Source organism: Mauremys mutica, chromosome 16 (assembly GCF_020497125.1).
Source record: "Mauremys mutica isolate MM-2020 ecotype Southern chromosome 16, ASM2049712v1, whole genome shotgun sequence".
Lineage (NCBI taxonomy): Eukaryota > Metazoa > Chordata > Testudines > Geoemydidae > Mauremys > Mauremys mutica.
The window spans coordinates 4226938-4245341 of NC_059087.1; the positions used below are offsets into that span (position 1 = coordinate 4226938).

The following is an 18404-nucleotide window of genomic DNA, read 5'->3' on the forward strand; positions in this document are numbered from 1 at the left end:
AACAAAGTGCAGCTTTAGCCTCCAGCTGTAATACAGAAGCGTAGCCCATGGCTGTGACAGGGTCAGAGCAGAGCATTGGCACCTGCAGTCTCCATGTGCCATGCTCCTATATTAAAAAGGAGCAGAGCTGCAATTACACTGGGCGTGTAATCCTGAGCTCCTGGCAGGCCAGCCTTCAAACTGGCAAAGTTTGGGCACCCCCACAAAAAAGAAATGCCCCACACTCTGGCTATCCTAGATTGCAGTCCTTAAAGCCAGAGCAAAACAACAGCAAGGAAATCATAGCTTTTTCCCATTGGGTGTTTCTGAACACTATCCATTAATGCGTCAGTAGCTTGATGGAGGAAAAGGTGATCTCTGAGAGAAAGTGACCTGGAGGTGAGGCACTATTTCAAACCTGTCCCCAACTGGTTGTGGCCAGAAGGATGGTCTTGGGGCTAAGGCACTAGATTGGGACCACGGATATTGGGGTTCAATCCCCAACTCAGTCACAGATGCCCTGTATCAGCATGGGCAACTCATTTCAATCTCTGTGCCTTAGGCTCCCCAGAGGACAGCATGTGGCTGTGAGGATAAATTCATCAACGTCTGCAAGACACTATGGAGATGGGGATAGAAAGTGTCACGGATGGTCTGTAGTTTTTAACCACATCTAGCCAACATGCGTCTGCATTTCAGAACCATCCTCACAGCTGGTTCCTGTCTTGGCAGCCACAGCAGACTGGCTAAAAAGGAGTAGCATATGCCTATTCAGAGAGAGGGGTAGGAATACACAACAGGCCCATCCCTCCCTGCACAACAGTCTTCCAGAGAGCTGTACAGGTCTGGACAAAGCAACAAAAACACGGTGTTAATTTTGAGTCACAGCATAAGGAACACTAAGTCCTTTTACCTTAGTGATGAGATCAGAGTGTCTTATAATGGCTCGTATGAAAAACCTGTAGTCAGTAACTTCATTGCCCTCTTCCACTTTGGCAGCTCCTAGATAGAGGTGCATCCTGTGGTTGGCACAGGGGACAGCAGTCAGGTCAAAGTTACGCATCCGATTCAGCTCCAGTTGGAAGGCCAGGGCTGGTTCCAAGTGCCGATAAATCCGGTCTTCTGCAAACTGAGTGCGCACCAGAGAAAAGAGCAAACCTCTGTTTGACTTTGGAATAATTTCACTATTTCTAGAGCTGACTTAAGAGATGTCAGACAGCAGAATCGGACAATGAGCCTTACCTCATCTCTTGCTCTAAACGTAAAAAACTTTGGAAATTCGCTCTACAAAAGGGAAAAAACCAGACACATTAACAAAATTAACCCAGCAATGGCAATAAATACAGACAGGAGACTCAAGCAATTCTCACCTGTACTAGCAAAAAGGGCATTGAAACACAAGACAGTGAAGTCACCCCCAAAAGAGGAAGAGCAACTTGTAACATCTTTGTTTTGAACCCGTCCCACCCCATCAAAAAATTCACATTTTACATTAAGAGTACCCTCCTACAAAGAGCAACACAATAGATATGTCGATCTAGTGTTACAGAGGCTAACAGGTTGCTTATGCCCAAATAAATCTGTTAGTCTCTAAAGTGCCTCGTTGTTTTTGCTGATACAGACTAACATGGCTACCACTCTGAAACCTGTCAGGTTGCTTATAACCATCCATAACACCTTCTACTGACGTCCTTCTTTTATCCCTCTAACACATACCACTCATGTCCGTAACAGGCTTGTAACATCTAGCCATCATTTACTAGTCTTTAAAAACTATATTGAGTGTACATTTGAAAGCATGACCAACATGATATTGCAACTCAAAGTCCTCTCTCTGCTCACCTTCTGCACAATTAAAAATGTGATTCTCCGGAGGCCACAGTCAACGAGTACGTTTTTCTGTATGAAAAGCAGGAGACAAGCGTCACATCACCGGAAAAGCCTTCATGTGCCCAAGGGTATTTTAAAACACCACCCCCAGGAAAACAGACAACTCTGACAGACATTACCACTAACTCCGCAAATAGGAGCATTATACATTGCCTGCCAGGAGGGCTGAAGTGACAGCTGTAGTACATCAGGTGAGCATACTGTACAGGAGCTGCACCCCAAGTTTATAAGCAGAATACTGTATGAGGCACAAGACCTTCGACTGAGCAAAGGTTCTCAAGACTGGCACCAGCTCCTCATCCTCAAGGTGGCCAGCCCATCGGATGGCTGTGTTCAGGATGTGGATGGGCTCCTCTTGGATGTTCTGAAAACAAGACGGTGACGTCAGTCCCAGAAGTATTCATGCTGTGTCTCCAGAAGGACATGACCAGACATCAGCCTCACCTTATTGTCCTCTTCTTCGTAGAGTGTGGATCGCGCCTCGCTGAACAGGGGACTCTCTGAGGGTGGGTCGGCAAAGCAGGAGATCACTTCATCAAAATTCCTGGCAGAATCCAAACAAGGTGTGGTGGATAAGTCAGTGATGGCAGCAAGCTAGAGAAGTCCTTGCACACAACCCACCTAATACAAAAGCCGACAGCCTCGAACTATGGAGAGTGTTCCCTGAAGACAAGCATTCAGCAGGGAATTGGGTACATCAGCAGTGAATGAAAAAAGCTTGCCTGGGACTCAATTCCACAGACTCCCTCTGTGATCTTGGGAGTCATTTGTTAACCTACCCTCTTCCAAAGTTCACAAGGGTGTGGTAAGGATAACCCATTAATGGCTGTGAGGCACTCAGATACTATGGTGGTAAGGGCCGTGAGGACCTACACACAGACAGGCAAGCACTCTAGAAGAGTTACAAGTTACATTCTCTTTAACAAGTGTTTCCATGAATTAAAAAAGCAACAGTTTACCTAAGTGAATCATCATCTCCCCCTGCTTTGAGCGTCACGCTGGAAACATCTTCTCCAACCACCTAATGCTGAGCTTTGGCAAGATCCTTTGGACTCAGCATTTCTTAACAGTCAGACTGAAGACCGTGCACAGAACTAAACACTCGCCCGGTTTGCTTTGGTATAACAGTGGTAGTACCGGGTTAGCATAACGGAGATGGTGTTTGGCTAACACTACGTGTGCTATTTATTCCCCCCCAGCCTTCCCTCCATACCTTGTGAAATCTTCAAATCTGTCAAAAGCAACCATGGCTCCCATTCTCTGACACAGAGGAGAAAAGCCGCTGTCCATGAACAGCTCGGTGCTATGCCTGGCTAAGTCAGGGTTCGATACGCTGATTGGGATAGACATTCTGTACAAAGAACAAGAAAGCAGTTAGATAGGACATGGATACAGGTAATACTCATGTGATGCGAGGAAACAGATTATCTAGAATTCATGCTCATTTAAAAAAAAAAGAGAGAGAATTACCTGTATAAATCTCCCTCCCCACTCCCCTCCCCGGAGCTGAGGTGACTGTAAAGAATCCTATCCATACTGCCTCCTTAGCCACCAGTGTCTTGTTACTGTTTCCTTTTCTTTACCCAGATCAGACCTAGTGACAACTATTCAGAGAATACAATTCTTTTAAAAACCCTTTAACAATCACATCAAGCTCACTGCAAAAGTGCTCGGTCTGACAGGCCCCGGGGTTTCTGGGGAAAGCTGAGGGTAGGTGGTTTTAGGGGCAGTGGGATGGGGTTTGCGGATATGTTTTTCCATTTTATTAAACTGCTGGGCGATGTTTTCATTAGCTATGATTTTAATTGCCATGTGGTGCCTAGAGCTCTCTTCTCTATTACATTCTTTTAAAAATTGAAAGAACGATCTACCCAGCTTACGTATGTCTGAAAAGGGGCCTGTCATGGAGATCCACATGCCAATAACAATAGCAAACACACACACGAGAAAATAGCCTTTCTGCACAAGTCACGTGGCTCAGGAGCTGGATGCAAGGCACCGAACAGAAACACTGGCAGCATCAACTCAGCCCTACAAACCCATCCTCCTGGGTAGTCCCACTAGAGAGCCCCAAAGCTTCCTCTTCCTTTTCACTGACAGCTCAGTGATCCCAGTTCCTCCACTGGAGACACCCAGCAGTGCAAGGAACAGGTGGGGATTTTAACTCTGCATGGGCTCACTGGCTGTCTGCAGCATGCTCTCCCCATGCTGTGCTAGCCATTTGTTTCTTGGAGTAAAAACACACCACCTGTCCGGATCTCTTACGTTTTCTGGTTAGTGGATTCTCAGGACTTGCTAGTGCTCCGACTCGTAACGCTGGCTCAAGAGAACTGTAAGAATTTACCTTTATTTCCAGGCCCTCCATCAAGTCATGTTTAAAACACGCCAGTGACAGCCTGACAATCCCACTACTACCCTGCAGGCACGTGTTACTGATGTCTCCATCACACAGTGCCAGTGGCAGCATTCTATAAAGGGATCTGCTATCATTTTAATATACCCCATACCCTCAAAAGTTCTTGGGTCACTGATACTATCTTGCATCACAGGTAGGTTAAATTTGGGGTAGAATTTCACTGAGAACCCAATAATGCTGGAGAGCAAGACAAGTCCCCTTTCTTGGCAGGGTTTGGACACTGCACCCCCACCCCAATCCATAATTCTTCCATGCCAGTCAGGGAGCATAAGATTGGCTCAGTCTTCCCTGAAGAGCACCAGTGACCAAGTTCTGCACAGAGGGAGTCTAGTATTCCTGCCTCTGCCTGGGGCAGTTTTGCAATGAGATTGTTTCCTTCTTTCAGCAGGATCTTCCCCCATCTCACATTAGTCCAACATGCCAGAGGTTAATCATAAATTATTCATTTGTATTAACAGAGCTCTACTTGCGCCAAAAAAAAAAAGAGAGAGCAAATAATCACAGGGCTGTGATTTCTCTAGAACAGGGGTTCTCAAACTGGGGAGGATTGCAAGCTGTCAACCTCCACTCCAAACTCTGCTTTGCCTCCAGCATTTATAATGGTATTAAATATACAAAAGAGTGTTTTTAATTTATAGGGGGGGGGGTCGCACTTGGAGGCTTGCTATGTGAAAGGGGTCACCAGTACAAAAGTTTGAGAACCAATGATCTAGAACCAATCTGGGTTTGCACAAGGACATAGGCTCCAAACTAAGCAACAGGGTTAATTAATTCACATTAGAAACAGACCGGCAGATCTGAAAGGTCTTCCCTGACATGAGCCCTTTTTTGGACTGTTACCAGTACAGAACTACATCCTTTGGGCTCTGAGAGGAGAGCAGCCTACGTTTGCTGTTGGTACTATTTACGTTAACCCGACCAGCTTTACTTTGCACGATCATGGGCCAAGCTGAAGACTGGGACTCAGGACTCCTGGGTGCTGTTCATTACTATAGTTCTATCACTGAACTGCTGCGTGACCCTCGGCGAGTCCTTTCACTTCTGAGTTCATCTACAGAATGGGGAAGATACCGCTCAGCTCCCAGTCATGTGACAAGGAGTAACACCCACAGAGGTAAAGCCTCAAGTCTTTATTTTATTCTCCTGCCAGGCACACCTGGCTGCCTCTAACAGCTCTCCCCTCACATTCTAAAAGCAGCGTGCACAGAGGTGACTACCACGCCGCTTAGTAGCTTAGGTTTGTTCTGATTTCGGCTTACAGAGCAGCATCCGCTCAGCTTGAGGGACGAGACTGTATGCAAACTTCTGCCCATCTCCCAGCACCACTAGGAATGCCTGATTCAGAAAGAACCCATTCTGCCCTGCCGGCCAGAGAGCAAAGTGCCACCATAGCAGCCAGTAAGTCATGGGGGAGAGAGAGAGAGAAATGGGCACATCAGGTAGAGTATTAATGCAGCAGGCATTAATCACTTCTCATGCTTCAAAGAGAAAATTCTGCACTCTACCTGCTCAAAGCAGGGCTGTTGCCTCTGAAATCAGAGTATCGAACAACTCGGTGAGCTACAGCATGAAACACCAGCTCTTCGATTAACACAGCAAACCCAACAATGTGTACCAGATGAAAAAGGGGATTTATCCACTGAGAGCCCACCTAGGAAGGCTTAATAATTTCCCATTGAGGGTCTCCATCATTGAGTTAATGAGAAATTAAACAGCTTTACAAAAGCAGGTGGGGGGAGGAGGATGCTCCAACTTCCTCATGTATCCATCGTTACAGTTATCAAGCCATGGAAGCATAGGCACCAACTCCATGGGTGCTCTGGGGCTAGAGCACCCCACAGGGAAAAAAAATGGTGGGTGCTGAGTACCCACTGGCAGCCTCTCCCGCCCTCCCCCCATCAGCTCCCCTTCAACCCCCCTGTGCCTTTGGCCCGCTGGCAGGCCCCACTGATCAGCACCTCCCGCTCCTTCCTGCTCACTTCAATCAGCTGTTTCTTTCGCAGTGTGCAGGACACTCTGGGGTGGGGGAGGAGCAAGGACATGGCGCACTCAAGGGAGAGGGTGCAACTGAGCAGGAAGGGGTGGGAAGGGGGTGGAGAGGGGGCAGGAAGAGGCATGACATGGGTGGGGCCTTGGGGGAAGGGGTGGAGGGGGGACGGGGCCTGGGGCAGAACTGGGGGTCGAGCCCTGCCCCCCGGCACTTCAAAAAGTCGGTGCCTGTGCATGGAAGTCGAGTTCATCAATAACCACGTAGAACCGGGCAACAGACTAAGTGCAGGTCATTCCTACCTATTTGGATGCGATGATGGCAACATAAACTGAAACTCTACCACACACGTGCCATCTGAGAGCTGACGATGCTGCAAGCTGTTTAGTTCATAGGCGATATATCCTCTCCTCACGTACACCTGAGCAAAGACGCAGGAGAAGAATTTACTTTGAAATCAGAGTGCTTTCCCATGGACAACCACCGAAGCAACCACGATGGGCAACACAGCCTCCCTCATTGGCACTAAAAGCAGCTCTAAGAGCTGCATTTTTTCTAAATAAATGGCAGCCAAAGTCTTCAATTCACTCTTTACCTCCAGAGCTGCCATGCGCACCAGCTGGTTGGAGTGGTAGAAGAAGGTAGGGAGCACATCAAAGATGGTGGTTTCCGAGAGGATCAGTTTCTGTCATGAGGAAAACATAATTCAGCGCAAGACAAGGTTTGAACAACCCAGTGCTGGCATGAAAGATGAAGAGATGGAAGTTACACAGCTGCAGTTGCTTCCAATCTTGAAGCTCCCTCAGTAGCTTTTGCTAGATTCGTTAGCCTGCAGTTCAAATGAGGGTTTTGAATGATTTAAGGTGTAATCTAGAGTACCCATCACCACAGTTCTCAATTCCTAGCATATGGACATGTTTCCCTACTAGGGGAACAGAATCCTCCATTCACTTCTGACCCCTTCTGAGGAGAGTGGCAGAAAGAGAGTGAACCTGTGCTACGGGCCTTCGTCTGGAAGAGATCAGAAAGCAGCATTTCACATGGTCTGATATATATACTAGCATCAATAGCTTAAGTTGCAAGACATTCATGCCTTTTTAAGGCCTTTTGAAATAAATGGCTTACAAATCAAACTGCTTCACTAAGAACTAACTAAAAGGTAAAATCCCATGTTTTAGAATTAATTGTAAGAAGTAGTCACAACCTTTAGGTTTTCAGGGCAGAACTGGTGGCCGTACAAGTCGATAGCAGACAGGAATATGGACTCCACCTGATTATGTCTCAGTTCATAAGAAGGGAGGTGAGAGGCAATCAAAACCTACACATAAAAAGAATCTAAATAAATGGCTATGATTTGGAGGCAGAAGGGGAAGGTTGAGGGAAAAATCACCACCATTTAACAACATGGTGTAAACCACAAAACATACTAACCTGCCTGGCTCGCAAAGCCACTTTGGAGTGCTCCGTTTTACTGAGCTGTGTTAGCTCAGTGAGAATGGCCATCAGCTCCTCTGTCATGGTGGAGTCTCGACCACACAGCTGGTCCTATTAAAGATCCTTCCAGTGTTAATGACTAACGCTGACTGAACAGAAACCTCCATCTACATTCCTTACTTTGCCTACAAACGTCCGTACACTGAACCAAGAAGAAGTGCACTTCTCTTCTAACATACACACACTGAGCCAATTTTTTGTTCTGGCCTTGGAATCTATATAAAGAAGGGACCACTGTGATCATCTAGTCTGATCTCCTTTATGGCACAGGCCAGAAAACCTCCCCTTTTCTTAAAAGTCAGTACAGAAGAGGGAAGATAATTTAATGAAGGCTCCACTAGTGAAGAAGCCACCAATAACAATTTTGGGGGGTGCAGTCAAAGACGTTAAGAACAGATGTTGTAAAGTTTGAAAACAACTAAGTTTTACACAGGTAACACCAAAATACTTCTTCAAAATGTCTGCAGAAGTTTAATTTTACAATAAAACACAAGAGAGGCAATCTGATGCAATAGGCTGCGCATCTGAGTTCCATTCGAAACCTGCCTCCCCATTTGCAAAGTAGATCTAATAAGGAGGCTTAATTAAAGATATTAAAGCACTCTGTAGATGCTCTACATCAGATGCTCTGTACAGGTAAAGTATTAAGTGCTGTAAGAATATTTGAGACCTGAAACACACACCACATGTACATGCTGAATCAATCCATTGCATTTGCTTTATTTTATTGGCTGCAGTATCTCAAATCAACCCTCTTATTACAGGGAAGCTTCCCACACTGGTAATTTTTCCAGAGTTCTCTGCTGCAGTTTGACATTCATTCTTACAACACTGCAATGGATCCCTTCTATAAAACTGCTACCAGCAAGCCACTCATCAAAACGCAAAACTACAGACTGCTTCATTCCCTCCTGCCCTTATTTCTCAATTTCCTTGTATTCAGAATTTGCCTTCCAGGTCAGCAATAACACTCTATGGTGCATCTCAACAGCCGTTTCTGATCCGACTTGACACCCACCCTAGTCTCACAGAGGTTGCCATCTCTACTTACGATTAACATGATCACCAGCAGATTCTTCTTTGCCACCTGGGCATGAGAGAAGATGCACTCGAGCACCGGGGTCATGTCCAGTTTGTACTGCTCCCTCAGGTTGATCACACATTTGTCATAGTGGGCTGGGGAGACAGCAAGCATCCCCCGGTTAGATTAGTTCCCCCGGCCTGCGGAACAGCACTGGGCCCTCAGCAAACACACCACCACTTCCTCTGACCTTGTTGGAACTGGGTTTCCACTTGCAAATATCTTCTCAGCAAGTCTAACACGACAGATTTCATGTAGCCCCGAATGCCGCTGCGGTACCTGGGAACAGAGAAGAGGACTGAGCGTGCCACATCCCAGAGCTAACGCGCCATCGCATTGGCCACGCTGCTTTTGCTGGGAATTGAACATGGACTAGGAAGCAGTCAGGGTGGATCCTCCTCTCCTGGGGCAGGCAAAGGGTTCGAGACAATGGCACTTGGTGCATGAGCCAGGAAGTGGTGCTCACCCAATGCTCTGCTTGCTCAGGACAGAGAGGGGTGCAGCATCACTGCCAGCCTTCCCACAGGGCTCTTCCTGCAATCATTTACACCAGCATTGGCCCCGCTTGCCCTGCTGCTCTGACCCTTTTCCACCTCCCTTGGAGTCAGAGCCGGCACTAGTTTCTATGGAGCATTTCACAGCACATCTGGAAACCTCCCACACCGTAGAGCATGCCACAGCACAGGAAGGCATTCACCTCTGGACTAGCTGCATAATGCTCTGCGTGTTCATGAAGAAGACTTCCCGGTCTGCCTTCCTCTGCAAACTGGCCGCATGGCTGTCCAGTATGCTAGCGATCTGCACAGAGCAGAAGAAACACAGGCATGAAGGAGCTAAAAAGGTAGCTTGGGCACAAAAGTCTGGAAAACCAAGGGGATGTAACTCACACATACACAGGAATGGCTAAGACACCAAAATGAAGCTCCCTTTTCTCTTGCCCTACACACATTCCTCTTTTTAAGAGACTATATTAATTAGCAGGAAATCGTTGGATTTTCAAAGAAGCCCATGTGTCTAACTGTTACACTCCTTTGAAACCCTCAGTCTGTGAGCAGCAGTAAGTTATTTCCATTTTCCCAAAGATCAGGGGCAGGTTCTGCAATGTCTCACTCAAGCAAGTTGTCCCAACTCATGTGAGCAGTTCAATTAGTTTCAGCTAGACTATTCACAGTAAAGATTTGCACGACTGATCCGGTGTCTTTATGGTTGCCATTCTTGGGCACTACAAGGCTGTAGAGATGTCTCCATAAATTGGAAACATTAATTCCAACCCTGCAAAGAGGAAGGGCAACAAGTATTATAAGGGGAAGAAAAACCATCTCTGTTTGGTAAGCGCAGTACAGCCAGCCAGCCAGCATGCCTGCCACAAGCCATTCCAAGTGTGCCTATGTCCCAGCAGGAATAATTCAGAAACCCACCACAATCCTCTCTCTTTTCTTTTAAATTAACATCATAGGCACTGTTATGAATAATGAAACGTAGCTGTAGCTGTGTCAGCCCCAGGATATTAGAGAGACATGGTGAGTGAGGTAAACCTTTTATTGGACCAACTTTTGCTGGTGAGAGAGAGAAGCTTTTGAGCCACACAGCTTGTCTCTCTCATCATCAGACATTGGTGCAATAAAAGATATTACTTCACCCACGGTGTCTCATGAACAATGAAAGGCAGACATTTATCATTACACACTCACTGGAAAGCCTTAGAGCAGGGAAATGGTGCCTGGGTTGACAGAAATCTATTTACAGAAAACACATGGAGGTCAAGCACACTGACCTATTCCAGCTGCATTTTACATGGAACATTCAGAGTAACAGCTGGGAGAAGAGGAGACACTTAATTTTTCAGATTTCAAATAGGAAAAGGATAGCTTAAAGAGGTTAGCTCAATTTTAGAGGGGGCAAAAAATTGCTCCAGGGCTGAGAACTTGTGTAAAAGATTCCAAATTAAACTATATCTGTTACAAACGTTTGCTGATCAAAAAACCTGTTTTTCCACATACAACAGAAATGTTGAACAAACTTTTAATAAATTTATTGTATATGACATTTTCCCCATTAATATTTTTGATGAAACCCCATCTTTTAGCAGAAAAACTTTTCAGTTGAAAAATTCTGACCAGTTTAGCATGAAAAGAAAAAAAGACTGTGATAGTCACTGTAGCAGGGTGATGACCCGCTCCAGCCCTGGGAGAGGGCTGGCAGGCTGGGAGAACAGCCCAGGCTGAGTGGGGAAAACAGCCGCAGCTGTGGCGTTCAGAGAGAGAAGGGCCTGGCTGCTGGAAGCTGAGAGAGAGTACCTGAGGGAAGCTGGGCTGGGGAATAGGTCAAGGGAGCTGTAGGGCTCCGCCTGGTAAAACCCCCAGGCTGCGGCTGAGTGTAAGGTCAGACAGGTACTGGGGCTACAGGGGGTAGGCCGAAGCGGCTGGTCCAAACCTCTTTGCCTGTGATGAGTGGCTGATACACTGCAGTCTGCCCCAGGGAACAGGGGCTAAAGTGATGACTGGCAGTAGCCAAGACTGAAGCAAAGTGGGGATAGTGGGTAGGGGTTCCCTGGGGAGGGGGAGACCCAGAACTGTGGGGGTACTGCCAGGGGACAGCACCCAGTTAAAAGGGCACCGGGGTCCAGGGAGGGACATGGGGGCGAGAGGACAGGCGGATCACCGGCCTGCAGAGGGCGCTCCGGAGCTGGAACAAGCTAATTCCCAGAAGTCACCAGCAGGAGGCGCCGCAAGGGTGAGGCCACACCTCTACAGTCACCAAGATATTAAAGGAGGTTGGAACACAAGACCATCCCTCTTGTATGGCTTACCTGCTGACTGGGAAACTGACACAGCACCGAGGTGATGTTACTAGCGTATTGTGCCATCACTTTTCGAATGGATTTCTCCACTGACAGCGGGATTCTGCCAGACACGTTTGTCATGATCTCCTGCAGCTCCAGAAGAGGCAGGGAGGGGTCCCGGAGGGTCTTCATCAGCTCACATACCCATTCTTTCATCTAAGCAAAATAAAGATTATTGCTGCAAAGATGTCATGGAAAAACATCAGAGGCCGATGTGTCAGGAAAGGCAAGTGAACGGATCTTGCCATCCCAATGAAAACTATGCTTGCAGCCCTGTAACCAACAGGGCAGGTGGGCTAACACAATGGAATTAAGGATGGTTTCTCAACTGTGGCACTGGGCTGAGAGTAGCATCGAACCAGGTACAGAACCCCAGTCAAAGTTACTCAAGGACTGATTTTCAGAGGTGCTGAGCACCTGCAGCTCTCCCTGACCTCAATACAAGTGGTGACGGCTCAGCATTTCTCATAAATCATGCCCTTCGAGTCCTTGTCTATAAAATGGGAATGACACCTTCCTACTTATCTACACAACAGGTGGTCATGAGCCTTAACTTAAGCTTGAAGGACTTTGAGATCACTGGATGAATGGAAGGCACAAAAGATGTACTACAGCTAATGCTTAACATTAAGGGGCTCAGCAAAGTATTATAAATTTCCCCCAAGTTTGCCACCTAGAGAAATACAGTAAGTGCTCTTTGTTAACACACGGACAGTGGGAGACCATTCCAAGAAGAATACAAGTTAAACTAGATTTGAGAGTAGATCCAGGTCTTTGTCCATGTATGAAAAAGAAATTGAAGGGACAGATGGTTACATGTGAACAAAAGTTTGTTGGCATAAATGTGTCAGTTAAAATACCCTCTGGGTATTAGAAGCAGATGCCATTAGAGAAAGGCACTTACTTTTGCACTGAAATACGGCTCTGGCAAGCAGTAGCCATTCATGACACTGATCAGATTCTCCAGGACACTGTGAAAGACCTGGTGCAGCTTCAGGCCACCGATTGGCAACATCTGCTGGGTGGGGAGGCCACCTGTATACAACTGGGCCTGAGGTCGAATACAAGAGAAAGAAAGCATTTGGAATATAAAACAAGGGTGGAGAAGAGAAAAGTAAGGCAGATCTCATTCAAATTAAACTACCATCTAGAAAAATACACGTGTACAACCTCAGCAGGCAAGGAAACTGCTCAGTATCCATAATTATTTTAATTAAAATGCAAAGGAGGGTGTCGCCAGAATGAATCAAGTGGTAAGTTGCCAAATAAAAGGCATTAGAAAAATGTATGTCAGAATTCCTTATTCTGGCAATTTTCAATCAAGTCTTAATAATAAAAATTCAGTTTTCTGCCCAAATCCCAAAAGGCATATATGCTTAAGATACAGACTAGCTAGGGCCAACAGAATATTTATATAAAGGCCACTCTTTCAAATACCAAAATTCTACATCATTGCTAAGTATCTGGTGTGTTAAAACCCCAAGTGAACAAACATATTAAGATCCTGGGGCATAAGAGACAGACAGTTACAAGTCACGGATGACCTGACTAGTCATGTAAGTAAATAGAAAATAACCTGGTTCTGTCCCAGCAGCAATACTCACTGGATGCACTCTGGTAGGATCATCTAACTCGAGTCTAGCTATGACACAGCCTGCCTCCAGCAATGCTCCTGGCCGTTTTATATAACGTATATGGCCAGATTCCTTCACCTCCAGGGTCAAAATAATTTTCATCACCTGTATGAGGATTGGTGGAATAGAGTGTAATAAATTAATATCATCCATGCAACATCAAGAGCCTAGGACAGTCATTTTTTTCCAAGTGTCACAATAGAGACAGGACTTCATTTTTTTTTATTGTAGGGGTGCATATATATAATCTGCATCTCTTTATCAAGCATACAGATTGGAAGCCATTTGCCACTCAGTGACACAATCTGCACTAACCTACAGTTACCTCTATCTCTGCAAAACTGTGCCCTACGAAGATGTGGCCTCCATCTTCCACGGTGTACTTCAGCAGTTTCCCAGCCGAGGGTGATCTCAGCATAGTTGGATCTTTTTCCTTTTCAAAGTCACATGTTTTGTTACCAACGGTGATTCGGTAGCTTAAGGAGAGGGGAAATTCTGTTACTGCTCAACCTATTTTCTGCCTGCTGCAGAAGCAGCTGCAATTGCTGCTGTGTCTAGTCGCGAGATTGGGAAGAAATCTGCAGCAGTGGGATAATGGGTCAGCTCTCTAACTTACCAGTCAACTTCTTCTGTCATGTACGTCGTGTAACTGTTACCATCATAGGAAAGCAGCACCCCACCATCATTCAACCTGTGCATATCTATCTCGATGTGAGTGTTATTCATTATAATGACACAAGTTGTCAGAGACTGACGGGCAACCTGTTGAAAAATACCGAAGTGGGAGGCTTTAAAACATGAACATTGCAACCTTCACTGAGATCAAGCCTTAGGCTTGCATTGCCAGGCTGCTGTGCATCAGCCCTTTGAGATGACACCAGAAGCCGAGCTCTCACTGTATAGTGCAGAAGTGCTGTGCCGAGTCTTTATTTATTCACTCTGATTTAAGGTTTTGCGTGCCAGTAATACATTTTAACCTTTTTAGATGGTCTCTTTCTCTAAGTCTATAATATATAACTAAACTATTATTGTATGTAAAGTAAATAAGGTTTTAAAAATGTTTAAGAAGCTTCATTTAAAATTAAAACGCAGAGACCCCCGGACTGGTGGCCAGGACCTAGGCAGTGTGAGTGCCACTGAAAAATCAGCTTGTGTGCTGCCTTTGGCACATGTGCCATAGGTTGCCTACCCCTGGTATAGTGGGTGGGAGCAGGATTTAATGTGGAATACGGACTCTGCTTCTCCATGCCCCCTCTGTCACTTAGACCTGTGTTTCTCAAGCTTTTTGATACCAGAGACCAGCTTGCTGCCTTCCAAAAACTGTGTTAGGGAGATCTCAGGGACTGATCGCTGAGAATCCACAGGCCCCTCGCTGAGAAACATTGATTTAGATCACAGGATTTGAGGTTAGTGTTTGAATTGCTAGCCTGGTTCTACAGCTCAACCACTATCAGTAATTTCAGCTGATCCTCCACTTTCCCATGATAAGAAAGTGATTTAACTAACTAAAGCTGCTACCTAGCTGGGTTTATGAACAGGAAAAGCCAGCACTTTATTAGACGCATTAACTCCAGCAACAGTCCATCTGGAAGCAGAAAAATTCTCCATACTGTAAAAACAAATAGTTAAACTCATTTAAAATGAGACTTTAAAAAAATGGATAATGAAGATATCTTTTAATTATCTTTTTGCTGAAAGTATCCACACAGAAGTGCTTGTCTGTACTGATGAGAGACATGGAGAATCTGCCTAGCCGTGTGTAGTAATGCCTGCACGAGCCAAAGTCTCCACAAGCTTGGAAAAACACAAGACACCGTTTACCTTGAGAGCGTACTTCACACCTTCATAAATAAGCTCCACTTCTACAATGTTGAGCAGGGAAGCCGCTGGCAGAACTTGGCCCCTAAGGGACAAGGGTAAAAAGTCAGACACCAAGGCCTGGTCTACACTAGGGGGGGAGGTCGAACTAAGGTACGCAACTTCAGCTACGCAAATAGCGTAGCTGAAGTCAAACTACCTTAGTTCGAACTACTTACCCGTCCTCATGGCGTGGGATCGAAGTCCGCGGCTCCCCCGTCGACTCCGCCACCGCCGTTCGCGGTGGTGGAGTTCCGGAGTCGACGGGAGCGCGTTCGGAGTTCGATATATCGCATCTAGATGAGACGCGATATATCGAACTCCGAGAAGTCGATTGCTACCCGCCGATCCGGGCGGGTAGTATGGACGTACCCTAAGAGAACTCAGCCACGGTATATAGCCTATCAGCACTAGTCCAAAGAGCAGGTTTAGACCGCAGTGGGCTGCAGAAGAGAGCTTTTAAAGGGGACTTGCAGGGGAGAGAAATAGTTGGTTTTGCATCCCCTTTCTGATGTATAAAGGCAGTGTGAAAGTTTATAAAACATTTAAAAGGTGGTGAGGGAGGAGCTGTGCTGTTTCACATGAGAAATTAAACTCTTGTCTTCCCTACAAAATTCTAGGATGATGGCAGAGCTAATAACATGACACCATCACAAGAGTGAAGTGAGTGAAAGTTCAGCAACTGAGAGGGGAGGGGACTTAGCCAGCCTGATTAAAACTTTGGTTTCTGTCATCATCTACTTAGCCCTAGTGGCTAATGAACACTTAGGAGACAGAATGTCTTAAATAAAGTCTCAACACTCCCATCTTTCAACTACGGTGTAAAAGTTCACAATACACATCTCTGAAAAACCACAAGAAGTCCAACAGGAAATCTCGTGAAGAGTGAACTTGACATTCCCAAGGTAAAAGACCCAGCAATTTAAAAACAAAACAAAAACAAAACCTTTATTCATAGATGTTAAAGACCAGAAGGGACCATTATGTTAATCTAACCTGACTTCCCACATCTCAGAAGCAAAAAGCAAAAACCTTGCTTCTTCTTTTTTAATATCTCATCTCCTTTGCTGGCCCTATTAAGGCTCTGGAAGTCAAACAGTAAAGTTTCCTTTCCTCCACTTAGCTGCCTTAAAGAATATAGGAACACCGTCTTCACATCCGACTCTGAAAATCAGCAATGTAATCACGAGTCAACATTCTGTGCCTGGTTTTAACTCCCTTAGTGGCTGGTCATGCCTTACTCTGCTAAGGTGTGAACCTGCATGAGACAAAATCATGCACAAGTAGCTTGAATGTGTGTGACCAAGGGTCAGCTTATGTGCCAAAAAACCTTGGATCTCTCTCTCTCTCATACACACACACACGCACACACACACACACAGACACACAGACACAACCCCCCTCAGTTATTACAATAGTATGTACAGTCCTCTACCAAGACTGGGACCCTAATCCACTAGGTGCTGTACAAACACATAGGGACTCTTTCAGACTGTCTCTTACTATCTCAAAGAGCTTGCAGTCTAAGCAGACAAAAGATGTGAGGAGAAACTGAGGAACAGACAGGGGAAGTGATTTGCTCACAGTCACTCAGCAGGCCAGTGACAGAGCTGGGGACAGAACCATGTCTCCTGAGCCCCAGCCCAGCACCCTGTCCACTGCCTCTCAAACACAGCACCTTATGTCACATGCTCCATATACCCCTGGTCTCGCTGAAGAGCGTATCAAAACTCCCATTTGTTTCAGCCGGACCAGTATTTGGTCATAAGAAGGGTTCAACAGCCACACTTCATTGCGTTTATCCCGTTAGTCACGTAGCACTTTACCTTTCAAGCGAATGCAGGAAGTCAGTCATACAAGTCCTAAACAAGGCATCTGCTACATTCAGAGCACCGCAAACCACGCCCAGCATGGTGTCTGGCTTCTCGGCCTAGCGGGGGAAAGAATGACACTTCCAGCACATTGTGGACAGCAGATCCACGTGAGAATGAAGACGATTAGCCAGAAGGAAGAGAGTCAGAGCTCAGCTTCTCCCACCTGCACTTTCTCAGCAATCAGGTGGTCCAGCCACCCAGTATCTATCTCATTGTTCTGAAAGCTCTCAGTCTCCAGCAGCTTAATCAGGTACTCGACTGTTGTTCTGAAATCCCCACGGATCGACAGCTCTTTCAGCGCCACAACCATATTCCTTTTAAAGAAAAGTTCTTCTGTTAATACTGAGTTTAAGATGCATGATAAATATTCAGTGCTAAGCATACCGATCTATTGGGGCATACAGGATAACTATTTCTTTTCCCCCCTTAGCAAGTGTCTTTCCCCACTTCATTTTCTAGCATACAAAATACTAAAGACCCAAAATCTGATTTATCCAATACACAAGTGCAAGAGCAGACGTTAAACTTCTCTTTACAAAATATACAAACACATACGCCACATTTTGATTGGATTTTGACTGACGTGCAAGAAAGCTCTTATACAGCAGCTAAGGTATACAGCAAGCTACACAGAATTTAGTGGTTGCGAATGCTGCATATGGTGATAGGCAACCTCATAAAAACCTAGATAGACGTGTTTCTATAACTCTGGAGAGAGACAGCCTGCAGTCAAAAGCTGTCTCCGAGTGCATGTTATTAAAAGTCTGCCCTTTCTGCATGTTCAGCTCTTAGAGATTTTTTTTTTTTGGCTTGCTGGGAAATAGTTTACTTTGAAAGGTAACAGAGTAGCTCTGTGAGATCCCAATGCAGCAAAGCACATGACCAGTACCAGTAAGAGCAATACATAAAGCTAAGCATTAAGTGCTTTGCTGAAGCAGGGCTAAATCGCCACATTTCAGTTTAGTTTGAACAGTCTCCATAATCCCCCTGCAGGGCCCTTTGTCACAAGTTCACAACTAAACTGCTCAGAAAAGCCAAAGCGGCTCATTGCCTCTTCGGGTTAAAACCAAATATTTTTAAATCTAAACCCATCAACATTCAGTGGCACTTGAATCTCTTGAGGAATGCTTATTGCTAATCCTACTGGGAGGACAATACTGACGAGATGGCCTCCTCGCGGTTCTCTCCCCAGGAGAAACAGTGCCCAAACTGCGAATCAGCAAATTCGTGCAAACCGCCAGCAGCTGCCACACTGAAATAACCCCAGACATTCTTGCTGCTACGGAAATTCAGCTCCTGCACTGTCCCTGAGCTTGGCTTGAACCCCTAGAGTCAAACAAACACAAAAAA

The 18404-nt window shown here is 45.8% G+C and overlaps 1 protein-coding gene across 8 annotated transcripts in view; it reads right to left on the minus strand.

The window, feature by feature from the left end:
* The window catches only part of ACACB (acetyl-CoA carboxylase beta), a 75888-nt gene that overhangs the window by 18203 nt on the left and 39281 nt on the right, over nt 1–18404 (minus strand). For all 8 annotated transcript variants that reach the window (XM_044989738.1, XM_044989739.1, XM_044989737.1 and 5 more), the window contains 22 exons: nt 18217–18380; nt 17218–17368; nt 17007–17110; nt 15145–15226; nt 13940–14085; nt 13649–13799; nt 13294–13428; nt 12594–12740; nt 11657–11845; nt 9545–9645; nt 9038–9126; nt 8818–8942; nt 7704–7817; nt 7477–7590; nt 6868–6957; nt 6575–6693; nt 3083–3220; nt 2314–2413; nt 2126–2233; nt 1822–1878; nt 1222–1263; nt 893–1108 (listed from right to left, as the gene is read on the minus strand). In XM_044989738.1, coding sequence (XP_044845673.1) covers nt 893–1108; nt 1222–1263; nt 1822–1878; nt 2126–2233; nt 2314–2413; nt 3083–3220; nt 6575–6693; nt 6868–6957; nt 7477–7590; nt 7704–7817; nt 8818–8942; nt 9038–9126; nt 9545–9645; nt 11657–11845; nt 12594–12740; nt 13294–13428; nt 13649–13799; nt 13940–14085; nt 15145–15226; nt 17007–17110; nt 17218–17368; nt 18217–18380 — 2682 coding nt within the window. The remainder of the gene's footprint in view (nt 1–892; nt 1109–1221; nt 1264–1821; nt 1879–2125; nt 2234–2313; nt 2414–3082; nt 3221–6574; nt 6694–6867; nt 6958–7476; nt 7591–7703; nt 7818–8817; nt 8943–9037; nt 9127–9544; nt 9646–11656; nt 11846–12593; nt 12741–13293; nt 13429–13648; nt 13800–13939; nt 14086–15144; nt 15227–17006; nt 17111–17217; nt 17369–18216; nt 18381–18404) is intronic.